Source organism: Megalops cyprinoides, chromosome 1, assembly GCF_013368585.1.
Source record: "Megalops cyprinoides isolate fMegCyp1 chromosome 1, fMegCyp1.pri, whole genome shotgun sequence".
Taxonomy (NCBI): domain Eukaryota; kingdom Metazoa; phylum Chordata; class Actinopteri; order Elopiformes; family Megalopidae; genus Megalops; species Megalops cyprinoides.
The window spans coordinates 15,202,298-15,221,503 of NC_050583.1; the positions used below are offsets into that span (position 1 = coordinate 15,202,298).

Below are 19,206 nucleotides of genomic sequence, written 5' to 3' on the forward strand. Positions count from 1 at the left end.
GCCAGGGACTCGTCACGGGAGACTCAGCCTGGCTGGGGAAAGTCTTGGGGCAGTGAGGGAGAGGAGCTCTACTTCAATAGACAGAGAGGAGTAGAAACAGTTGCTCCGCAAACCTCTCTCCAGCGGCACTTTTCTCAGCATCATAATAAAAAAAAACGAAAGCACTGTGAAGAAGTATAAGACAGCTGAAGCAGTAGCGGCAGAGAACACAAGAGAGACCTGCTGTGGCCTTATGATGCTCGTTCTATCTTTGGAATCTGTCAGGCCCTGAACTGAAGAGTTCTAAAACTCCACTTGTTCTGACAAGTTTACCATATAGTGAAATTCCAGCAATCTCTACACATTCAACACTTTACAGAAGTGCCTGTTAAATATAGGAGACCGCTACATAAGTAAGGAAGCCCTTTTTTGTTGAGGATATGTGTCTTCCAAGTTTTACCTTTCTAATTTGCACTGTATGTATGTTCAGGAATGATGTTTCCACTAGACTGAACTGTACACAGTTTATGAGTAACACGCCTTTACCAGACGTCCCCTGAGGCTTTGTACACAGAAGGACATTACTGGAAAAAATGACAAAACAATTGTTCGGACTGGTAGCGCTGAAGCTCTCAAGCTTAAGTCAAGTGAGTCATACTGGTTGTGCGTCAGTTCTCATGGTCTATTTTCAGACTGTTCTTGTGACTAGCGCCAGGAGAGTGCAATGAGCTCTTATATACCTGGATATTGCTGGTTTGAAGGTCTAGGTTGTAGCACTACCTTACAATGGTTTGGTAACCTAGACAAAATGCTGGATGACAGAGACAGGGTTGGGAAGGAGAAGCTGCACAGGATCATGCAAGAGAGCTCAGAGCTGCGAGAGGACAGGGCCTGATGAGAACATTGGGAAAATATAGTTTCATAGATCAGATGCAGATGAGTATTGTGGTACAATGTATGCAATACATGTCTTCCTTTTTTGGGTGGGGGTGTGTGTGTGGGGAGGGAGGCGGGGAAGTACAACTTTAAGGCACTTGCTATAGCTTGCATCATGCCCCAAACAGAAGGTGCCTTTTGATGGCTTGTTGTTTCAGTACAGACCCTCACTCCCACTGTCATTAAGTGACCTGTCACTGTTTACCCTCTCACTTCTTGGAGATTAAATAAAAAAAGCAACCTGCCATTATTAAGGCAACACCACCTGACTCTAGCCTTGTATTCTCTGACATATGACACAAATTCCCAGATCAGTCAAGGCCCTATACAGAGGGTTTTCAGCAGGAGGCTCAAACTGCGATTTTACCATAGTATTTTTTTTTACTCTCTGTTCATATGGACAGGCAACCAGCTGCTGGACCAGGACAGTGTAGACCTGCCCTCACAGTGGGCTTCTGTTCTGTACATGGGTGCCCTCATCTGACTCGACTGCATTTTTTATGCAGTGCCTGGAGCCCAGGGCTATAGAATTGACGTGGGAGCATATGTCCACTGTAAGCCTTCCATCTGAGCAGAAGATAGCAGCAGATGGCACATTTCTCAAGCTACAAGTAGAGCAAAGAGATGAGCCAAAAATAATTGCACGTCTTTTATTAGTCTGTAGATGAGAGTATGCGCGTCAAGAGTTAAAACCTGTGGAGACTGTGGAGCTATTTATCGAATGGACGTCCAGTTTCTGCTCCCGACAAGCTATTACTTATCATCCAAATGCTGTGCAACACAACAGAAAACACAACAATGCATGCTTAAGCCCTGTACGCTTCTGGTTTTGGTTTTGTTGTGTGTGTGGAACAAAGTAGCAGTTGTGAGAAAAATCATCATGCATTTCAAAGTATCTCAGACCTCAAACATTTTCATTCGCAGTAATGTATATAGATGTATTAAATTAACTGTACATTTTTCTATCATGTCTATATGCAATAGTCAAAATGTGTCTAAAAGCCTCTTATGCTTTTTAGAGAAATATATATTTTTTAAGTTATGGGCTCTTCTCGTCAATGTTTTGTATGCTCATTGAAATAAATAAAATGTATCACGTTTACAGATTGTGGTCTTGTCTTTGGATTGTTTAAATTATATCGCAATTAACACATTTTTAGAGCTGAGAAGAGAAATGTTACATTGGCTGAAAATGTATACTGTTAAAAAAAAAGCCATTTAAAATACTTGGAATTAAAAATTGTGATGCGTGTCCTTTTAAATCTTACAGTTCTCAACTGTAAACACTATGTGCAATATTACTCTGCCATTACTTTTCTTTAGTGGAACTGAGCTCTACTAAATGCAGTTCTGCATTTATAATTGTGTGTATCTCACCATGGGTCTGGTGAACAGGCTAACAGTTTTAGAACTGTAACAGGAAGCATACTTTCCATATGCATCTGTTAAGATCATTGCCCTACATAGCTACACAAGCTTGAAATGTCTGTGTTATGTGACAGAACAAAGGACCCGCTTTTCAAAGCCAATCTCAAACGCATCCCCCCCCCCCTCACCCTCACCCCCAAGAATCTAATGGGTTAATGAGTACTGCAGAAAAAGTGAGGCAAACTTCAAATGAGTCACAGAATGAAGGCAACTTAGGGTAACTTAAAGATTATTTTCTCGTGTGACCAGCAAATATGCTCCTGGGAGTCTACAAACAACCACGGTCTAAACATGTTATTTCACTGGGTTTGAGCTTTGTTCCCAGACAGCTGACACATAATGAATCACTACCAAAGCCACACCAAATCCTAACACATCTACAAGAGATAATTAAGGCTACTCACAATATGTTCTTCCCTATTTTTTTTTTTTTAAAAATGACTACATAATGATTGGAATAAATAGATGACAGCCCTCAATGACAATCTCAGGCTCCAACACACATTATACATTATACATTTTGCCTCATACACCCGACTCTTTTCACAAAAAATAAATAAATAAATAAATATCCCCTTGCGCACCTAATGCTGCATTGTTGCAGTGGAGGTAAACAGTTAGAGGGTGGCATATTATTTCATTGCAGCGTTAACTCCTGATCTGAATTTTCCTTTCCTGGTAAACACACTGACTCAGTGCACCCACCTCTGTACGGTATAGCCTTCACGCCACCCAGCCTAAGAGCAGACGCACACCTGTGGAGACACGCAGGGAGCTACTTCGGCTCTCAGCGAAGAAGAAACCCATCGCTTTGCATTGCGAGCAGAATAAATTCTGGGTGCTCTTTTGAAGTAAATCTCACCCACTTTCTTGCAGTGCCTACTCCTAACCGCAACCCACAGTGTCTGTCAGAAACAAGTCAACTTTTCACATAAAAAGATGAACAGCAGTACGGGAAAATGATTCATTTGCAAAATAGAAAATTCACATGCGGCGGGTGATCACAGTTACCATTCTAGTTTTTCTACAGAAAACACAGAAGAGAACATGTTTTTGTTCAGCTGTACTTTGCAGTCTTCTCCACTGCTAGAGTGCAGGCTTTGTTAAAATGCATCAATTAAGCATCAAAAATGAACTTATAACAAAGAGGTAAGCAATGACAAAAGGGTCAAATACAAATCTGATGTTACACGTGTATGTTTATGCTCATATTAATATATACAATTAAACCATTTTGTGGTGCTTCTGAAAGCCTCTTATAAATACATATATTATCAGATTAATTATTCATATGAATATCAGATTCATATTTAATAGATCTTTAGAAATAATATGGAAAGATATGACAAACTTTTGTCTTGACTGTGATACTGAGGCCTTATGGCTACAACATACTTGTATGCATTCCACAGGAAATACCAGCCACTGTCTCACGAGTTTGTGCTCTGCATTAGTCTATCGCAGTCTCAGCAGCAGAGGCTGACAGTCTTTACTGGCAGTTTTTACCCCGCAGAAGCTGTGCTGTTCCAATCCTCTTCAATGAGTCACGGACTGAGGGACGAATCTTTTGCGGGCGAGAGGATGAGTCAGCGCAGAATTCGAACAGATGATCCCTCAGGCCAACCCACCTCACGCAGGTGCAGTCATGGAGATGGAGTAAAAGTAAGATGGGACAGACAACTTTCTCTGCAACATTAAGCAACCACTACAGCGTGTACTTTCTACAACAGATTGGAAGACCAAGGTGAATTTACAAAGTACTTTGATGACTGGGGGGGGGATAACCAGTTTAATTTATTCTGAAAACACAATTATGCTTAGACATATAATACCACATTATCCAATAAATATACTATACATAACTAAAGAAATATAATTACAGCATATTTGTGTATAACACTTCTCCAGGAGTGACCATGAGATATGTAGGGATTTGGGGTCACATTTTTGCATTTCTGACTGTATCCCTAATTTTACACTAAACTTACAGAAGCATTGAGATGGTTGTATTAATACTTTATATTATTATTATTATTATTATTATTATTTACTTTGCATAAACCTTTATCCTACACATTTCTAGTTAGAAACCCAGTTCCCCAAAAGCAATGCCGCACAGCCCTCTGTTTTATACCTGCTAGATTTCTCTGTGTCTGCAGGCCTACATTTGTTAATCCAGAAAGTGCATGAGTATTTTGATTTGAGAGTTATAAGTCAAATGTAACACATTCCCTGCTGGCCTTCTAATTTAATATTGAGTTCATTCAAGGACAACTGTCCCATGACTCTAAAGATATACCCACCTGTGACTTGCTTCATCAAAAATCAAAAAATGGAACAATTTATTACATAATGTCACTGAGGGGGAGGATGCTGACAAATTAGGTCAGGATTGATTCCAAACTCACCTGCACGCTGAGCGTTGTGTAATATCAGTAGTACGCTTATAATACTGCCAAGAACACTGTAACAGTTATATGAGCACTCTTGACTTGGGGTGACACCTTGTGGCAGGTTTTCTGACGCAGGTTCGTATCCACTTGACTCTTTAAGCATTCATCACAGTAATACATGCCGTAAATTCAGAAGATAAGACAGTGTCCCAAATACCAAGACAGAGGATACCTACCAATTGAAGTGTGTCCTAAAGAAGCTCGAAGGCCGTAACAAACCTCCTTGGTTGAACGTAAGAATTGGGAGTGAGATTCATTGAACAATGGGTAGGATACGTGGGGGTTGTCGCACCTTTGTTTCATCGGGAGATCTGTGTGTGATTGAGTAAAATCATTTCATACTGACTACTGAGTCAAAGTATTATGTCAAATTGGGTTCGATAATACAAATGAACATGCCATTTATGGCTCATTCTTAGGATGATCGATCCATACCGTCTGACAACAGTAAAATTTGGCTAATCTAATAACCTACGTAAACTCCACTATTAAAATTCAGAAAGTCTGCTTGTCGGCGAGCATACGGATGGGAGGCGGATTTCCATGGAACAGGATCATTACGCGAAGATTCAAAAGCGCAGCGCTTCCTCTTTTCTCATATTTTTGCTGTACACTTCCGTAAAAGCCTCCATTTCTCCCTGCAACCGAGAGTAAACCTCGTCGTCTTGGGGCCGGCTTTTATTTTGGCAATGAGATGAGGTTAGTACAATGCTTAGTCATGGTGAGTTACTGCTTTGCCTTCTATTCCGTAGTGCACAGACAGCAATGGAAGAATTGACCAGTGTTTGTGTGTATCTGTCTGTAAGTAACGTCAAACACTATACCGCTGACATATTCGTACACTTTAATTGAACTTTGTATCTGCGTTTGTTAGCCTAGGCTAATGAGAATAGTCGGTGCCTAGCAATATTTTGAAATTGCTAGCGATGTAGCTACCGTGTTCGATTCTCATTAGCTCGCTAGGTAGCTGGCTAGCTGCTTGCTTGGGGAAACCCTAGCGGGCTAAGCTGTGTTTTATCCAGGTAACTAGCTATAGCTAGCTACATTCCTCCGATGTACTGGCACTGCAACTGTGGTATTACAGTGTCCTTAGCTTATGCTATTGACTAAAGATTTCCACTGCATTTGACGGGTACGCAACAGTGGTCTCTGACTGTCTTCGCTCGCTCAGCCGCTAAGTGTGACAAAACGACTGCCTGCTTAGTTTGTCTTTACACATGCGTTTTAAAACGCTAATTTATTTTTGGATTGTATTGCAGGTCCTTGTGGAGATATAGCTAGTCTTGCAAGTCTAGAAATTGACATATGGCAGGAATCGTAGCTAGCTTGTCTGATGTAGTTTAGCTAAATAGCTGCGTTATCCAGAGTCTTAACTACCTGGGTACTGGCTAGTGTACTGGTTCATGCTATGGAACATACAATTCCCTCCATCTCCCGCATCATCTTTATGGTGAATCACTTGCTAAGGCGTTTTTCCAAATCAAATATCTAGCTAGCTACCAAAGATTCTTTTATACCATATTCTTATGGTTCATTGTGTCATTAAAGAAGACAGTGCTTGTAGTTTTGTGGACCTCCAACTGTAAACAAGTTTGCTTGCCAAGTTGTACGGCAACTTAGCGAACAGTAAGATTAGTTGGATATTTATCGCTAGACTTAGCCAGTCTGTCGGTCGAAGAAAATCCAAAAAGGAATCGCGTTCACCCGTGTTGTGTGTGCAGAGGTTGTGGACTCCGAAATGGACCGGGGTCAAGCATAATCGTTACAGTAGGATAGAGATAGACTAACATTAGCTATGTAAAAACGAAGGGGTGATACTCATATATAGCAACGTGTGATTGCCAGATCTTTTGAATGTTCCACAAAACACTTTGCTGGCTGAAACAGAACGATCTAGATTCCATATTCCACGTTCCACATTGCACATTCCATATTCGAGCAATTGGCATAACGTTATGATGGTCGCTTAGGGTAAAAAAAAAAGAACTGCATTAAACCAGTGACATTCGTTTTTACACACCAATGAGAAAAGAATGGTTTGCTATCCGAGATTGTTAACTAAACATTAACAGCAGTTAGCTGGCCAACGTCAGTTACCTTTAATAGATTTAAAGCATATACCAAGTTAAGTATCAATACCAATGGTTTTCTAACTAACAGACAACTTGTGGCTCCTCATTAAACTAGCTAACATAACTAGCTGGCTAGCCACTAGCTACAAAGGTGTAGGATCGAGTAGTACTTGAAGCAACACGTTGTTAAAAAGTAAACATGCGGTTTGCTAGCTACTTGCTAATTAAAGGGTGACGAGTGTGACACTCTGCAACAGTGTTTCTCCCATTGCTCCCGTCCTTCATCTAGGTACTTGTAGCTAGTCAGCTAGGTAGCATAGCTACACTATTCTGGGCGGGGAAAACCAGCTAGCTAGCTGCAGTAGTCCGGGGTTTCTAGGCCTTTCGATTAAAAAAGTGCTCTTGACACGTATGCTCAAAGTTAGTTAACGTGTCCTAAAGTAACTTGAATGTGTGCTAAATGTGCGTATGATAAAAAATTAAGTAGACAAGTTTAGCAAATTATTATCTAGCCATCGAGGTATTCAAGTAGAAACATTAACTAGCAAGTTATTCCTAGGTTATTTGACCTCGAATGAAGCACTAGCGAGCTAGCCTAATTTGGCTACCTTGCAACAATAACAGAATCTGTGTTGCTCATAGGTCCTGCTGATACCATTCTTGGACAACAATTTCTGTGCAGCTACCTAACGTCATTTTATGTTCACCTGCGTGCAGAATTTGCTGTTCTTGTAAGATAACCCATGGCTCGCTACCTGTAGCTACGTCAATATCATGTAGCACCAATAAGATGGTCAGCAAGATAGCCGAACACAGACGACAACTGTCACCTGGCTAGTTGGCTAACCCACATTTTCTGTATTCAGACTGTAAGGGTCGATCGACCTACTTTACAAGAATTCGCGTCACATGCTAGCGTGGAAGGCAGGCGACAGATATTTTCCTGTAACGTTACTTTGAGCATTTGTCACGCATTTGTTTAGACTAAATAGTTTTCAGTGTTTGCGGTTCGGTAACTTGTTAACATGCTGGTGCATCCGAAGAGCTTCAGCTCTGTAAATATTGGTTAACACTTTTTGCCATTTTAAAAGAAAAGTCCCGATACACTGATATGCAGCTAGCTTTGTCAGTGCTCAGACTGGAAGCTATTTCGCTTATGAATTTCCAAATTGTCAAGTGAGTCGGTCTGCTGCTCTCTTTTTATTGGCTTACTTCACCAAACGCTCATTTGGATGGATTATATGAGTAAAACATTAAAAGTTCACATGAAGCTTTTCGATTGTGTGTTGACACCTGTGTTGTGTTTCGGTTTTTCGTTGTCGCAGGACTTTGCTAAAGCGAAGTCACGCTGTCCAGTTAAACTTTGACCTAATTTAAGTCACTACTCTGTGAGTGCGTCACTCGTGTCAGATCAGAGCCTTATCTCTTTTCTTACTGATTCCATTCCACTGGGTGGCATCTGCTCTGAAATTGAAGCCTTACACACGTTGTCACAAGACACATGTAGACTGAGCCATGTATACAGTAACAATATTTATTGCATTTTACCTCAATTAATCACATTTTATGTTCAGAATTGTATGTATTAGTATTACAGGAAGGAATCCCCCCTGAATGTTTTGTGTACATTGCTTCTAGGTTATTTTAATCCTCAGAATCTTAAACATTATTCCACACAGGTAGTAATGGGAGGTGAAGTTCAGAGTGGCAATGAAATTATTATGTGTGCTCTGTTTGTGGACTTCACCTTCCAGCAGCACAGTTGCAAAACATTCCATCCCTTGCCTTTTGAACTCAGTCTGATATAAGGCAGTATCATCAACCCTGAGCCCATACTTGGAGGGAGATGGAAGCTTTCAGCACATTCTTCTCTTGACAACCTGACTTAGTTTCTTTGTTGGTTGCTCACTGATATGTTAGCACACAGGTTTTTTTCATTAGGGTTTAGTGCTTATACACAAAATTCTTTTAGAAATGTGATCAGTGACACCTCTGTCAGTTACATGGATATGACATGACATGACATGGCATATGAAGTTGAAGCATCAGACTGTCTGTGGCCTTCTTTTGCTTAGAATTTCTTTGTGTGCTGGCTCACCTGTACTTTGTCAACACTGTGTGTTTGTATGTGTGTGTCTGTCTTCCTTTATATATTCTTCCATTGATGAGTAACTTATTACTTTGCAAGTATGTGTTTTGCTTGATGTTTGTATGGGTTAAGTTTAAAGTAAGTTTTAAAAATCAAGTGATCCTGGTTTGAAGTGTCTGAGCTGCCTGTGTTTTTCTGTGCTGTTTCTTCAGGTGTTTCTTCAGGCGGTAACCTCACTATAAAGCAGACAGAGGCTTTCAGAGAGCAACACTGAAGTGACAAGTGGTCCTCCTCGTCTTATCCTAGAGAGACACTCACTGCTGGCTGTATACCTCATTTTTGGGAACTTAAGTGTTTTTTTTTACAGCTGAGTTCCTCACCACCTCTTAAATAGCTTAAGCTGTCCTCCAGCCCACTCTTTTATGCTGTCCTCCAACCGGCTCTCTCTGCTTGTGACACAAACTGTAGGTTCAAAGCTTTAGTTTTTACTTCATAGTTGCCACTATAAAAGCCGATGCTGTTTCAGTAGCCTACCTCGTGACATGAGTAGACAGTTATAATGCTGGTATAAGACAAGAAGATTCACAAAATGGTATGCATTAAATGTAATATTTAATATTTTTTTAGATTCATAATTTTCTGTGCTTCTTGCTGTTGGTAAAAGGAGATTTGAACTAATTTTGGTGTCTGTTTAAGTCCCTCAGCTGTCCTCTCCAATTAACAAATTACAATTAAATGTAGGACAGAATTTAACTTCCTGCAGAACATGTACGTCCTACCTTGATGGACAGATCCTAGTCTCACTGCAGCAGAATATAAATTTGTTAAAGAAGCACCTTGTGTAGAACAAAATAGGACGCAGTCATTGCCAAGACAAACACATAAACGCCACCAGCAAATATCCCAGTCAAGTCCAGCCTGCTACATTAACTCCAGAGAGCATATCCTTTATGTTTTTCCTCCTCACAACTGGTCTCTTTAACAAGTAGCAACCAGAGGCTGGGCCCAGATCAGCACAGTAAAGCTAAAACTCCATTAGCTCTACAAGGATTATATTCTTAATGTTTTCCTATCAAAGTGCTCTTGACAAGGATGCCACTGATTCAACAGTCTATTTCAGGCCACAGAAATGCCCAGGCATTGGAGGTCAAGGGTAGCGTTTTGGTGAAAACTATTGCATGAGTTAGTTCCACCACGTAAGAGCAGTGCACTGAAGATGGATTGCAGAGAGTTAAGACTAACCTCTTGAACCTCGCTTGCTAACTCTTCTGAACTCTTCCAAACTGTTGAGAGAGCAATACTTCTCGCACGAAACGGTGATGAGAGTTTGGGCAGCGATGTAATTCCAGTATTTTCAGTATGCAGGTTTCTCAGCCAAAAAGATAATGAAGGAAACCAGGAATGTTCAGTATTGTGTAACCCGCAGACCCTTTAAGCCTGAAGTGTCCTATTAGCCGTCCCTTTGCTTCCTAAGAGAGAGCGGTGTCACCCACAGACTTTTGACAGTCCTTCCCTATCATAGCGCGCAGCTCCCACCTGTCGATACATCGTGATCCTGCGCTGCCTTTTAACTCGGTAGACTTCCCTCCCGTCACCGCCACCCTTTGGCCCCCGCCCCCACCCCCCCCCCCACCCCCCGCCCCCGGTGCAGCCGGTTTTTTTTTCCCCCTGCCCTTCGCTGGCGAGCGAGGATGCGTGCACGCGGTCACCGCCGGCGGTGAGGATGTACGCGGCAGGCATGACGGAGTGCAAGGCGGAGGTGACGCCCTCCACCCGCAACGGCCACCGGGTCTTCAGCTACACGCTGGAGAGCCACACGGCGGCCGCCTTCGCCATCATGAACGAGCTGCGGCTGGAGCGGCAGCTGTGCGACGTCACGCTCCGCGTCAAGTACAACGACCTGGACGCCGTGGACTTCGTGGCCCACAAGGTGGTGCTGGCCTCCTCGTCGCCCGTCTTCCGCGCCATGTTCACCAACGGCCTGAAGGAGTGCGGCATGGAGGTGGTCCCCATAGAAGGGATACACCCGAGGGTTAGTGGGAAACGGGCCAGTGGGAAAGCTGTGTGTGTGTGTGTGTGTGTGTGTGTGTGTGTGGTCTCACAGAGGTGTATCTGTGTGATAGCCAAGTACTTTTAAAGCTTGATTCAGTGTAATGTGGAAAACTGGTGGCAAGTGACGGTGAGGTGGATCCTAGTAAAAAATAAACCCCAATCTCCCTCCATTCGTTTTGTGTAGTGGTGCAGTTCAAGAAACCTTGTCCAGCTTCCAGTAAAAGATATGAACTTCCTTATAGTATTGTATCCCTCTTTATTTATTTATAGGACCTTAATTAGGGTACACAGTTTGTACGCGTGAAAGCGAAAGTATATGAACAGTGGAGAATTGGGAAAGGAACACCCTCTGATTAGGGCTGTGTGCCACATGCCACAGCTCTGCTGGGGGCCGTTTGTTGAGACTGAGCCAGTTCTTGTGCCCCCGTTACCCCAGGTGATGGAACGCCTGATTGAGTTCGCCTACACGGCCAGCATCACGGTCGGGGAGAAGTGCGTGATCCACGTGATGAACGGGGCGGTGATGTACCAGATCGACAGCGTGGTAAAGGCCTGCTGCGACTTCCTGGTCCAGCAGCTGGACCCCAGCAACGCCATCGGCATCGCCAGCTTCGCCGAGCAGATCGGCTGCACCGAGCTGCACCAGAAGGCCCGCGAGTACATCTACATGAACTTCAGCCAGGTCAGCAAGCAGGAGCTGTGTACCCACGATCATGTACTCGTGTAGTCTGTAGAGTGTCCTCCCAGCCACAGCCCTGGGAATAAACAGAATAGGATTTGCGCCTTGGCAGGGAAGACCCTGAGCTTGTAGTTTACAGGGCTTAATTTTAACAAGTTACCCTCTTTCCTGGAATGGGTAGTGTTTCCCACCAGTAAATGTAACTCACAGTTCCTTGCTGACTCATCATTTATGATGAAGTAGTGAAGCACCAGCAGGGTGGATTGTGCATTGTGAGGTAACTCTACCGTTGCAGTTTGTCCTGGTGTATTTTTCACCTATAATCATTCCTTTCCTCTTGGGTCCGTGTGAACAGCTGTTTTGAATATCTGGTTCTTTGTTGTAATTGCGCTCCTGCGTTGTGGCTGAGTCAGGCTTTGAAGAATGCGTGGGCAGTAAATAAAGGCGTTCTTATAACCTAGCTTTGCTGCAGGGTGAAAAAAGCTGGATCCGTTTACTGAATGGAAGATACAGTGTGAATCACACAGTGTTCCTGCACAAGCACCAGACACACCTAATCTCCTTTTGGCACCTTCCCGTCAAGCGTTATGTAAGACTTGTACACTTACTTGTTGCCAAGCACTCCCAAAATGCTGAAGTTACATTGTATTCGTGTGTTGAGTGTGACTTACCTAGCCTCACTATTGCACAGAATGGGATTTCTCAAGAATTCTCTTTTAATTATCAAATTTCTGTCAGCATGACTTGAGTAATGCTCTGTAATGAATGGAGGATTTTGTTCACAGAGCGGAAATTATCAAAACAGCGTGACCAAACGGAGAAGCCTCAGTAAGGTCTTTGGGTTTTGGCTGTCGGATTGCATTGAATCATTCAGCCAAAGTCCACATGGTTGCAAATTCTTGTCCTTTCAGGTTGTTTCTTAGGAAAGGCAGTGGCAGCGTGTCTCTTCAGTTGATCTGGGAAAGTGTCAAGGAAGAGAAACTTATCAGTGCATGCTGGTGACACTCACTCAATAGCAAACCAAGTGTGACGGAGGTGTGGGTGGAAACATGACAAGGTTTCATTAAATCCAAAGAACTTCACTTTCCCTTGGAAGAAACTTAAAACTATGTGAAAGCTCTTCAGGTTCTGAAATGCGGAATACTCTTAAATCAAAGTTTCTCAGCATTGCAGCGTACCGGGCAAATCAATGATTTCACTTTTCGCTTGAACAATAAGCATTTGTTAGATAAGTGGTGCTTGGCTTGCCTCTTATTTCCTGAACAAAAGGCAGATGGCACACTGGTGTTACATACCAGACTGGTGAGCACTGTCAGGCAGTCCGAGGGGAACCCCAGCAGGCAGAGGAGAGAGGCTGTGATACATTGTACAGACAGATGTCTTTAAGGCTGGAGAATTTCTCTCTATTGACTCATCATATTGAAGCCTGGTTGTCTTTACTAGGCAAATGTGCCCAAGCCTGTTTCCGCACCAGTGTGCAAGATCAACAGAGTGGGAGCTTTTCTGAGCTTAAAGTGGAGGCGGCTCGTTGTCGCAGCCTGCAGAAATGAGCCTGTCCTTCCCATGTCCCCCCCCCCCCCCCTCAGGTGGCCACCCAGGAAGAGTTCTTCAACCTGTCGCACTGCCAGCTGGTGACGCTGATCAGCCGGGACGAGCTGAATGTGCGCTGCGAGTCGGAGGTGTTCCACGCCTGCGTGGCGTGGGTGCAGTACGACCGCGAGAACCGCCGGCCCTACGTGCAGGCCCTGCTGCAGGCGGTGCGCTGCCACTCTCTCACGCCGCACTTCCTGCAGTTGCAGCTGCAGAGGTGCGAGGTGCTCAAGTGGGACGCCCAGTGCAAGGACTACCTCTCCCAGATCTTCCAGGACCTCACCCTGCACAAGCCCACCAAGGTCATGTCCTGCCGGACCCCCAAGGTGCCTCAGCTCATCTACACGGCTGGCGGCTACTACCGCCAGTCGCTCAGCTACCTGGAGGCCTACAATCCCTGCACGGGCGCCTGGCTGAGGCTGGCCGACCTGCAGGTCCCACGCAGCGGCCTGGCGGCTTGCGTCATCAGCGGGCTCTTCTACGCGGTGGGGGGCCGCAACAACGCCCCCGACGGCAACATGGACTCCAACACCCTGGACTGCTACAACCCCATGAACAACCGCTGGTCGCCCTGCGCCCCCATGAGCGTGCCCAGGAACCGCATCGGCGTGGGTGTCATCGACGGCATGATCTACGCCGTGGGAGGGTCGCACGGCTGCATCCACCACAACAGCGTGGAGAGGCAAGTCTGACCGCCGTGGAGACGCAGGGGAAGGAGGCACTGCCGGGGGGGGGGGGGGTCACGGTTCCTTTTTTTCTGGGCTCTGTGGTTTGACTTGTGGGCGGCCAGTGGGGAAGGTCCAGGGCTTGTTTTCTGTTTTTAGAATAGTTACTGTTGAACAACCAATTCCGCTGAAATTGGATCTCTTTGTTTCCTCAGCTGCGTCTTTTGGTGAAGTTTCTTCCCAAAATCTGGAACTCATTCATGAATGCGTTTGACTGGGCCATTGTTCTGTGATGCTGTTATTCCACTCTGCTAAACATAACTTCCTCCCAGCCCTGAAAAAATTCTTCCTCTTAGAATTATCCGTGCAGTAGCGTGACACGTCATGTTAACTCATGATGTAACTTTCACTTCTTGTGATAATACAATTGCATTTGTAATATTTGCATTTCCTTTGTTTTTATTTGGTTTAGGGGATGGGGTTTAAACAAAAGCTTTGCGATTGAGTTTCTGTGTCCGTTACATCCGTAAATTCTTACTATTACATATATCATTAAATACTTAGATTACATTCTAGCAGAGCAGTTTCCCCTAAATGACGTTGTCAAACGTGTCATATGCTCACACTCACTGGTCTGTTACACTCACACTCATTGGTCTGGTAGTGTTGTTAGCCTGGTCTGACACTGTTGCTCATTTAACTTGAATGGATACGCTTATGCTCTATTGTGCTGGAAGTCGCTCTGGATAAGAGTGCCTGCTAAATGCAATGTAATGTGACTTCAGGAGTGCTTTTGCTGGCCTGTATTGGCTCTCTCAGTGAGACGGGCGTACCGTACACTGTTATAGTGAGAGTAACCACGCTCTGTGCTCCGCAGGTATGACCCAGAGAGGGACTCGTGGCAGCTGGTGGCGCCCATGCTGACGCGGCGCATCGGGGTGGGCGTGGCCGTCATCAACCGGCTGCTGTACGCGGTGGGGGGGTTTGACGGCACGCACCGGCTCAGCTCCTCCGAGTGTTACAACCCGGAGAGGGACGAGTGGCGGGGCACGGCCCCCATGAACACGGTGCGCAGCGGGGCAGGTGAGGACAGGGCCAGCGAGCGCGCATTCGCGCAAAGCAGCCGAGTTTCCTGCTCAGCCGAGCTGCTGATTGATTGGACTTGATGAGCTGTTAGCTTGAATACTGGTCTGAACGTTGCAGTAGAAAGGGGGTGCCTTTTGTTAGTAAATCCAGGTCAGTATTCAGTCAACAGCACTTAAAACCTGACCGTTCAAGACCTAATCCCGTTGGGACAAAAACCGATAGCGGCTAAGTGGCAGTAATGTAGCGTGAGGCACATTTAACTCCGTTAGTTTCCTTTCCGAAGCTGACCGCGGCCCTCTGGTTTTGCTAGGTGTGTGCGCCCTGGGAAACGGGATCTATGTCATGGGGGGCTACGACGGCACCAACCAGCTGAACACGGTGGAGCGGTACGACATCGAGACGGACAGCTGGAGCTTTGTGGCGTCCATGAAGCACCGGCGCAGCGCGCTGGGTGTCACCACGCACCACGGCCGCATCTACGTGCTGGGTGAGTGACTCAGCACCCCCCCCCCCAAGGAGACGGCTTCCTGCAGATCGATGTCCGCTGTCACCGGCGCAAATCATTCCCGGTGTTCCTGCTGCAGGACTGCATTTCTGAGAACTGCTGATGCCTGTTTAACATTGAAGCCAGCTCTCTCAAACCTTTAAGAATAAACACCGCAAAAGTATTGTAATAGTACACAGGAGAAGTCTATACAGTAAACACCTTGATTACACAGAATTACCAGACGAAAGTGCTTTTGCCTCTGTCTAGTTAATGAAAGAATGTAAGCAATAAAAGAAAGCCTCAACTCAAGGAATATGTACTGTGCTTCTCTCCCCAGGTGGGTATGACGGGAACACCTTTCTGGACAGCGTGGAGTGCTACGACCCGGAAACGGACACCTGGACGGAGGTCACCAAGATGACGTCAGGGAGGAGTGGTGTGGGCGTGGCCGTCACTATGGAGCCCTGCCGAAAGGAGCTGTCTCAGTGTCAAAAGTGCTAGGGTCCTGTCGAGAAACCTCACTCTCCTCTACACACAAACACGTGTATACGCACCTGCACAGCCTACAGGCAGGATCTGGTGTTCAGCACTGCAGCTCCTGGCTCTGGGTGGTGGGGGGGACATGTCCTCATGAGCTCCAGGTGCCTCTCATTCAGCCATTATCGTTCACTGAAATGAGCCGAAATGAGAAAAGAACTCTTTTTTTTTTTTTTTTTTTTTTGGCAGGGGGGGACTGCAGAGTTTCTGGGTTTTATTTTTTTGTCTCAGGTCTTGCTTACACAAGGTAACTATTTGAAAAATCGTCCCAGTTGTTAATTTAACATCACTGACATCACTGGTCAGCTGTCAGTAGCTCATAGTGATGTAACAGACCTACATGACCTGATGGCCTTCACGGACCGATATTTTTTCTAGCCTGATTGAAAAAAGTGTAGAAGAGGTGAAGGCTTATGAATGACCAGGCCCTCATAGAGAGTTCACGGAGGACATTGTTATATTTTAAGGTTCGGCCAGCACAGAGACAGACCATGGAGAATAAAAGGGGATATGCGTATTCAAAAAGGGGAAACGTGGCGTGTCTTGGGCAGTGTGAAGAACTGGAAGAGACAGAGACTTCTTTGAACGCAAAGTGCCATTGTCTTGCCTGACCACTCAGTCAGTATATCCACACAAACGCACACACACACATGCACACTCTGTAGGTGTGGAGATGGGGGAGAGGTGCCGCTCTATGCAAGTGAGACACAGAGCTTGCCAATGGTGGTAAGGGTCGCCTGAGGACATTGCGTCTCACCGCCAGTGCAGGAGGGGGAGGGCTTCGCTACAAGCCTGCTAAATCTGCTTCATTTCTGAGAGCTCTCGCGAAGGGAACAGTGCTGACGAGCTTCGCAACTAAAGAGGATGGTGATGAATGTAAAAACACTAAAATGTCCCTGCAATTGAAGTTTGATTCCCCCACCCCCAATCCCCCCCCCCACCAGATTCATACCACTTCTCTACCGGCACCTTACTTTTGCCCAAATAAAAACAATCTTAATACCTTACTTCATATGGGAACCCACTGTCTCAAGTGAATGGAAATTTCATTACAGTTGTAGGAAATGTATTTGTAATAGCAGTTAAAGCTACAGGTTTTTTTAAGGAGTAGCATTTTGTATGTTAATATTCCATACAGTCTTGTACAGAATTCTAAAGCTTGTTTTTCAGATTTTTTTTTTTTTTTTTGCTCCTATGGACTTCCACTTTGTAAAGAATTGAACTCTTGTATTGGTTCTTGCTGATGGAGCATGTGTTGTATTTAGATGCCTGTGAGTGCTGAATTTTATTTTGCTTTTCCAATTGAAAGGGACAAGGTTTTTTCTTTCAATAGAATTAACATCAGCTGATTATTTAAAAATGCTTTGTAAATTTTGAAGCAAAAAAAAGAACTGTACAACAAATGCATTGTATATTAAAGTATTTGTTTATTGTAAAGTACTCAGTTTTTCCATTGTCATCTCTGTTTCATTTGTTCAGGGCAGACCTCAGTACATGCCATTACATGCTGAATACCAGCATGACTGGAACCAATATGCAAAAGTCATGAATGAGACAGGCATCTTTTATATTCACAATCAGAAAAGAAACGCCCACACACTGCTTTTAGGCTCACAAGGGACTTGTTTAACTTTCAGTGTTCATGAGGTAAAAGTGATCACTTAACCAGCATATCGACAGTCAGTGACACATCAGCACTGATTTAATTGATTTTAGATTTGGCAATATTTCACATTGCACATGGTCGTCACTTGCAAGTCGCTTTGGATAAAAGCGTCTGCCAAATGAATAAACGTAGATGTCATGTCAACAATCTACGTAATATATTATTACAGTGGATATAAAAAGTCTACACACCCTTATGACAGAAATAATGTAAATGTCAGACTTTTTCCATCTGTAATGTGATCTTCCAACAAACAAAAATCCAGAGAAAAAACAAACAGTTAATTATTAGGAACGTTTTAATAATAAAAAAAAACTACAACACAATGATTGCATAAGTCTGCACACCCCGCCCACCTAATACTGTGTGGAAGCACCTTTTGCTTTTATTACAGCAGCAAGTCTTTGTGAATAAGTCTCTATTAACTTTGCACATCTAGACTTTGTAATTTTATCCCAGTCTTCTTTGCAAAAAAGTTCAAGTTCCTTCAAATTGTGAGGGGATCGACTGTGTACAGCTCTCTTTAGGCCATTCCACAGGTTTTCGATGGGATTGGGGTGTGGGCTCTGACTGGGCCATTCCAAGACTTTCCTTTTCTGAAGCCATGCCTTGATTGACTTGGATGTGTGCTTCGGGTCATTGTCATATTGGAATGTGAAATTCCTCTTTTTCTTCAGTTTTCTGACAGAGGCCAGCAGGTTTTGTGCCAAAATATCTTGACATTTGGAGCTATTCATGACATCTATCTTGACAAGAGCCCCTGACCCAGCTGAAGAGAAGAAGCCCCAAAGCATGATGCTACCACCACCATGCTTCAAAGTCTGTTTGGTGTTTCTTGGATGATGAGCTTTATTGCCTTTGTGCCAAATATCTTTTACAATTTAGGCAGAAAAGTTCAACCTTTGTCTCAGACCATAGCACATTTTCCCACATTGTTTTGGGGTGACTGAATGAATCTTTTGGCATAGTTTAGACAGGGCTGGATGTTCCTTTTTGTAAGAAAGGGTTTCCGTCTTGCCACCCTACCCCATAGCCCAGACATGCAGAATATGAGAGATGGTGGTCACATGCAAGGAGAGGCCTGCCAGAAATTCCTGTAGCTCCTTCAGTGTTGCGGTTGGCCTCTTGGTAGCCTCCCTGATAAGTTTTCTCCTCATACTCTCATCAACTTTGAAGGGTCGTCCTGATCTTTGCAATGTCTCTGTGGTGCCACATTTTCTCCACTTACTGATGATGACAGTGCTCCATGGTACATCCAGTGCCTTCAATATTCTTTTATATCCCTCTCCTGATTGGTACTTTTCAACAATTAGTCACTGCAGTTTCTTTGGCAACTCTTTGCGGACCATGGCTCTCCAAGTAGGATGCAACCCCAAACATTCAAGCAAATCCTATATCAACAGCTGACTTTAATCCGGGTTTACTCAGAATCACTTTCATTGATGGCAGATGTTTGCTATTTACCTACAGGCATGATTTTGAATGTG

General features: G+C 44.3%; 1 protein-coding gene across 1 annotated transcript; it reads left to right on the forward strand.

Moving 5' to 3' along the window:
- Window positions 1-10,638: 10,638 nt before the first annotated feature.
- On the forward strand, window positions 10,639-17,012 carry keap1b (kelch-like ECH-associated protein 1b). Its single transcript, XM_036548633.1, has 6 exons — window positions 10,639-10,989; window positions 11,446-11,691; window positions 13,275-13,960; window positions 14,821-15,026; window positions 15,340-15,516; window positions 15,854-17,012. The coding sequence occupies exons 1-6, from the start codon at window positions 10,681-10,683 to the stop codon at window positions 16,015-16,017; spliced, it is 1,788 nt and encodes a 595-aa protein (XP_036404526.1). The 5' UTR covers window positions 10,639-10,680; the 3' UTR covers window positions 16,018-17,012.
- Window positions 17,013-19,206: the final 2,194 nt, after the last annotated feature.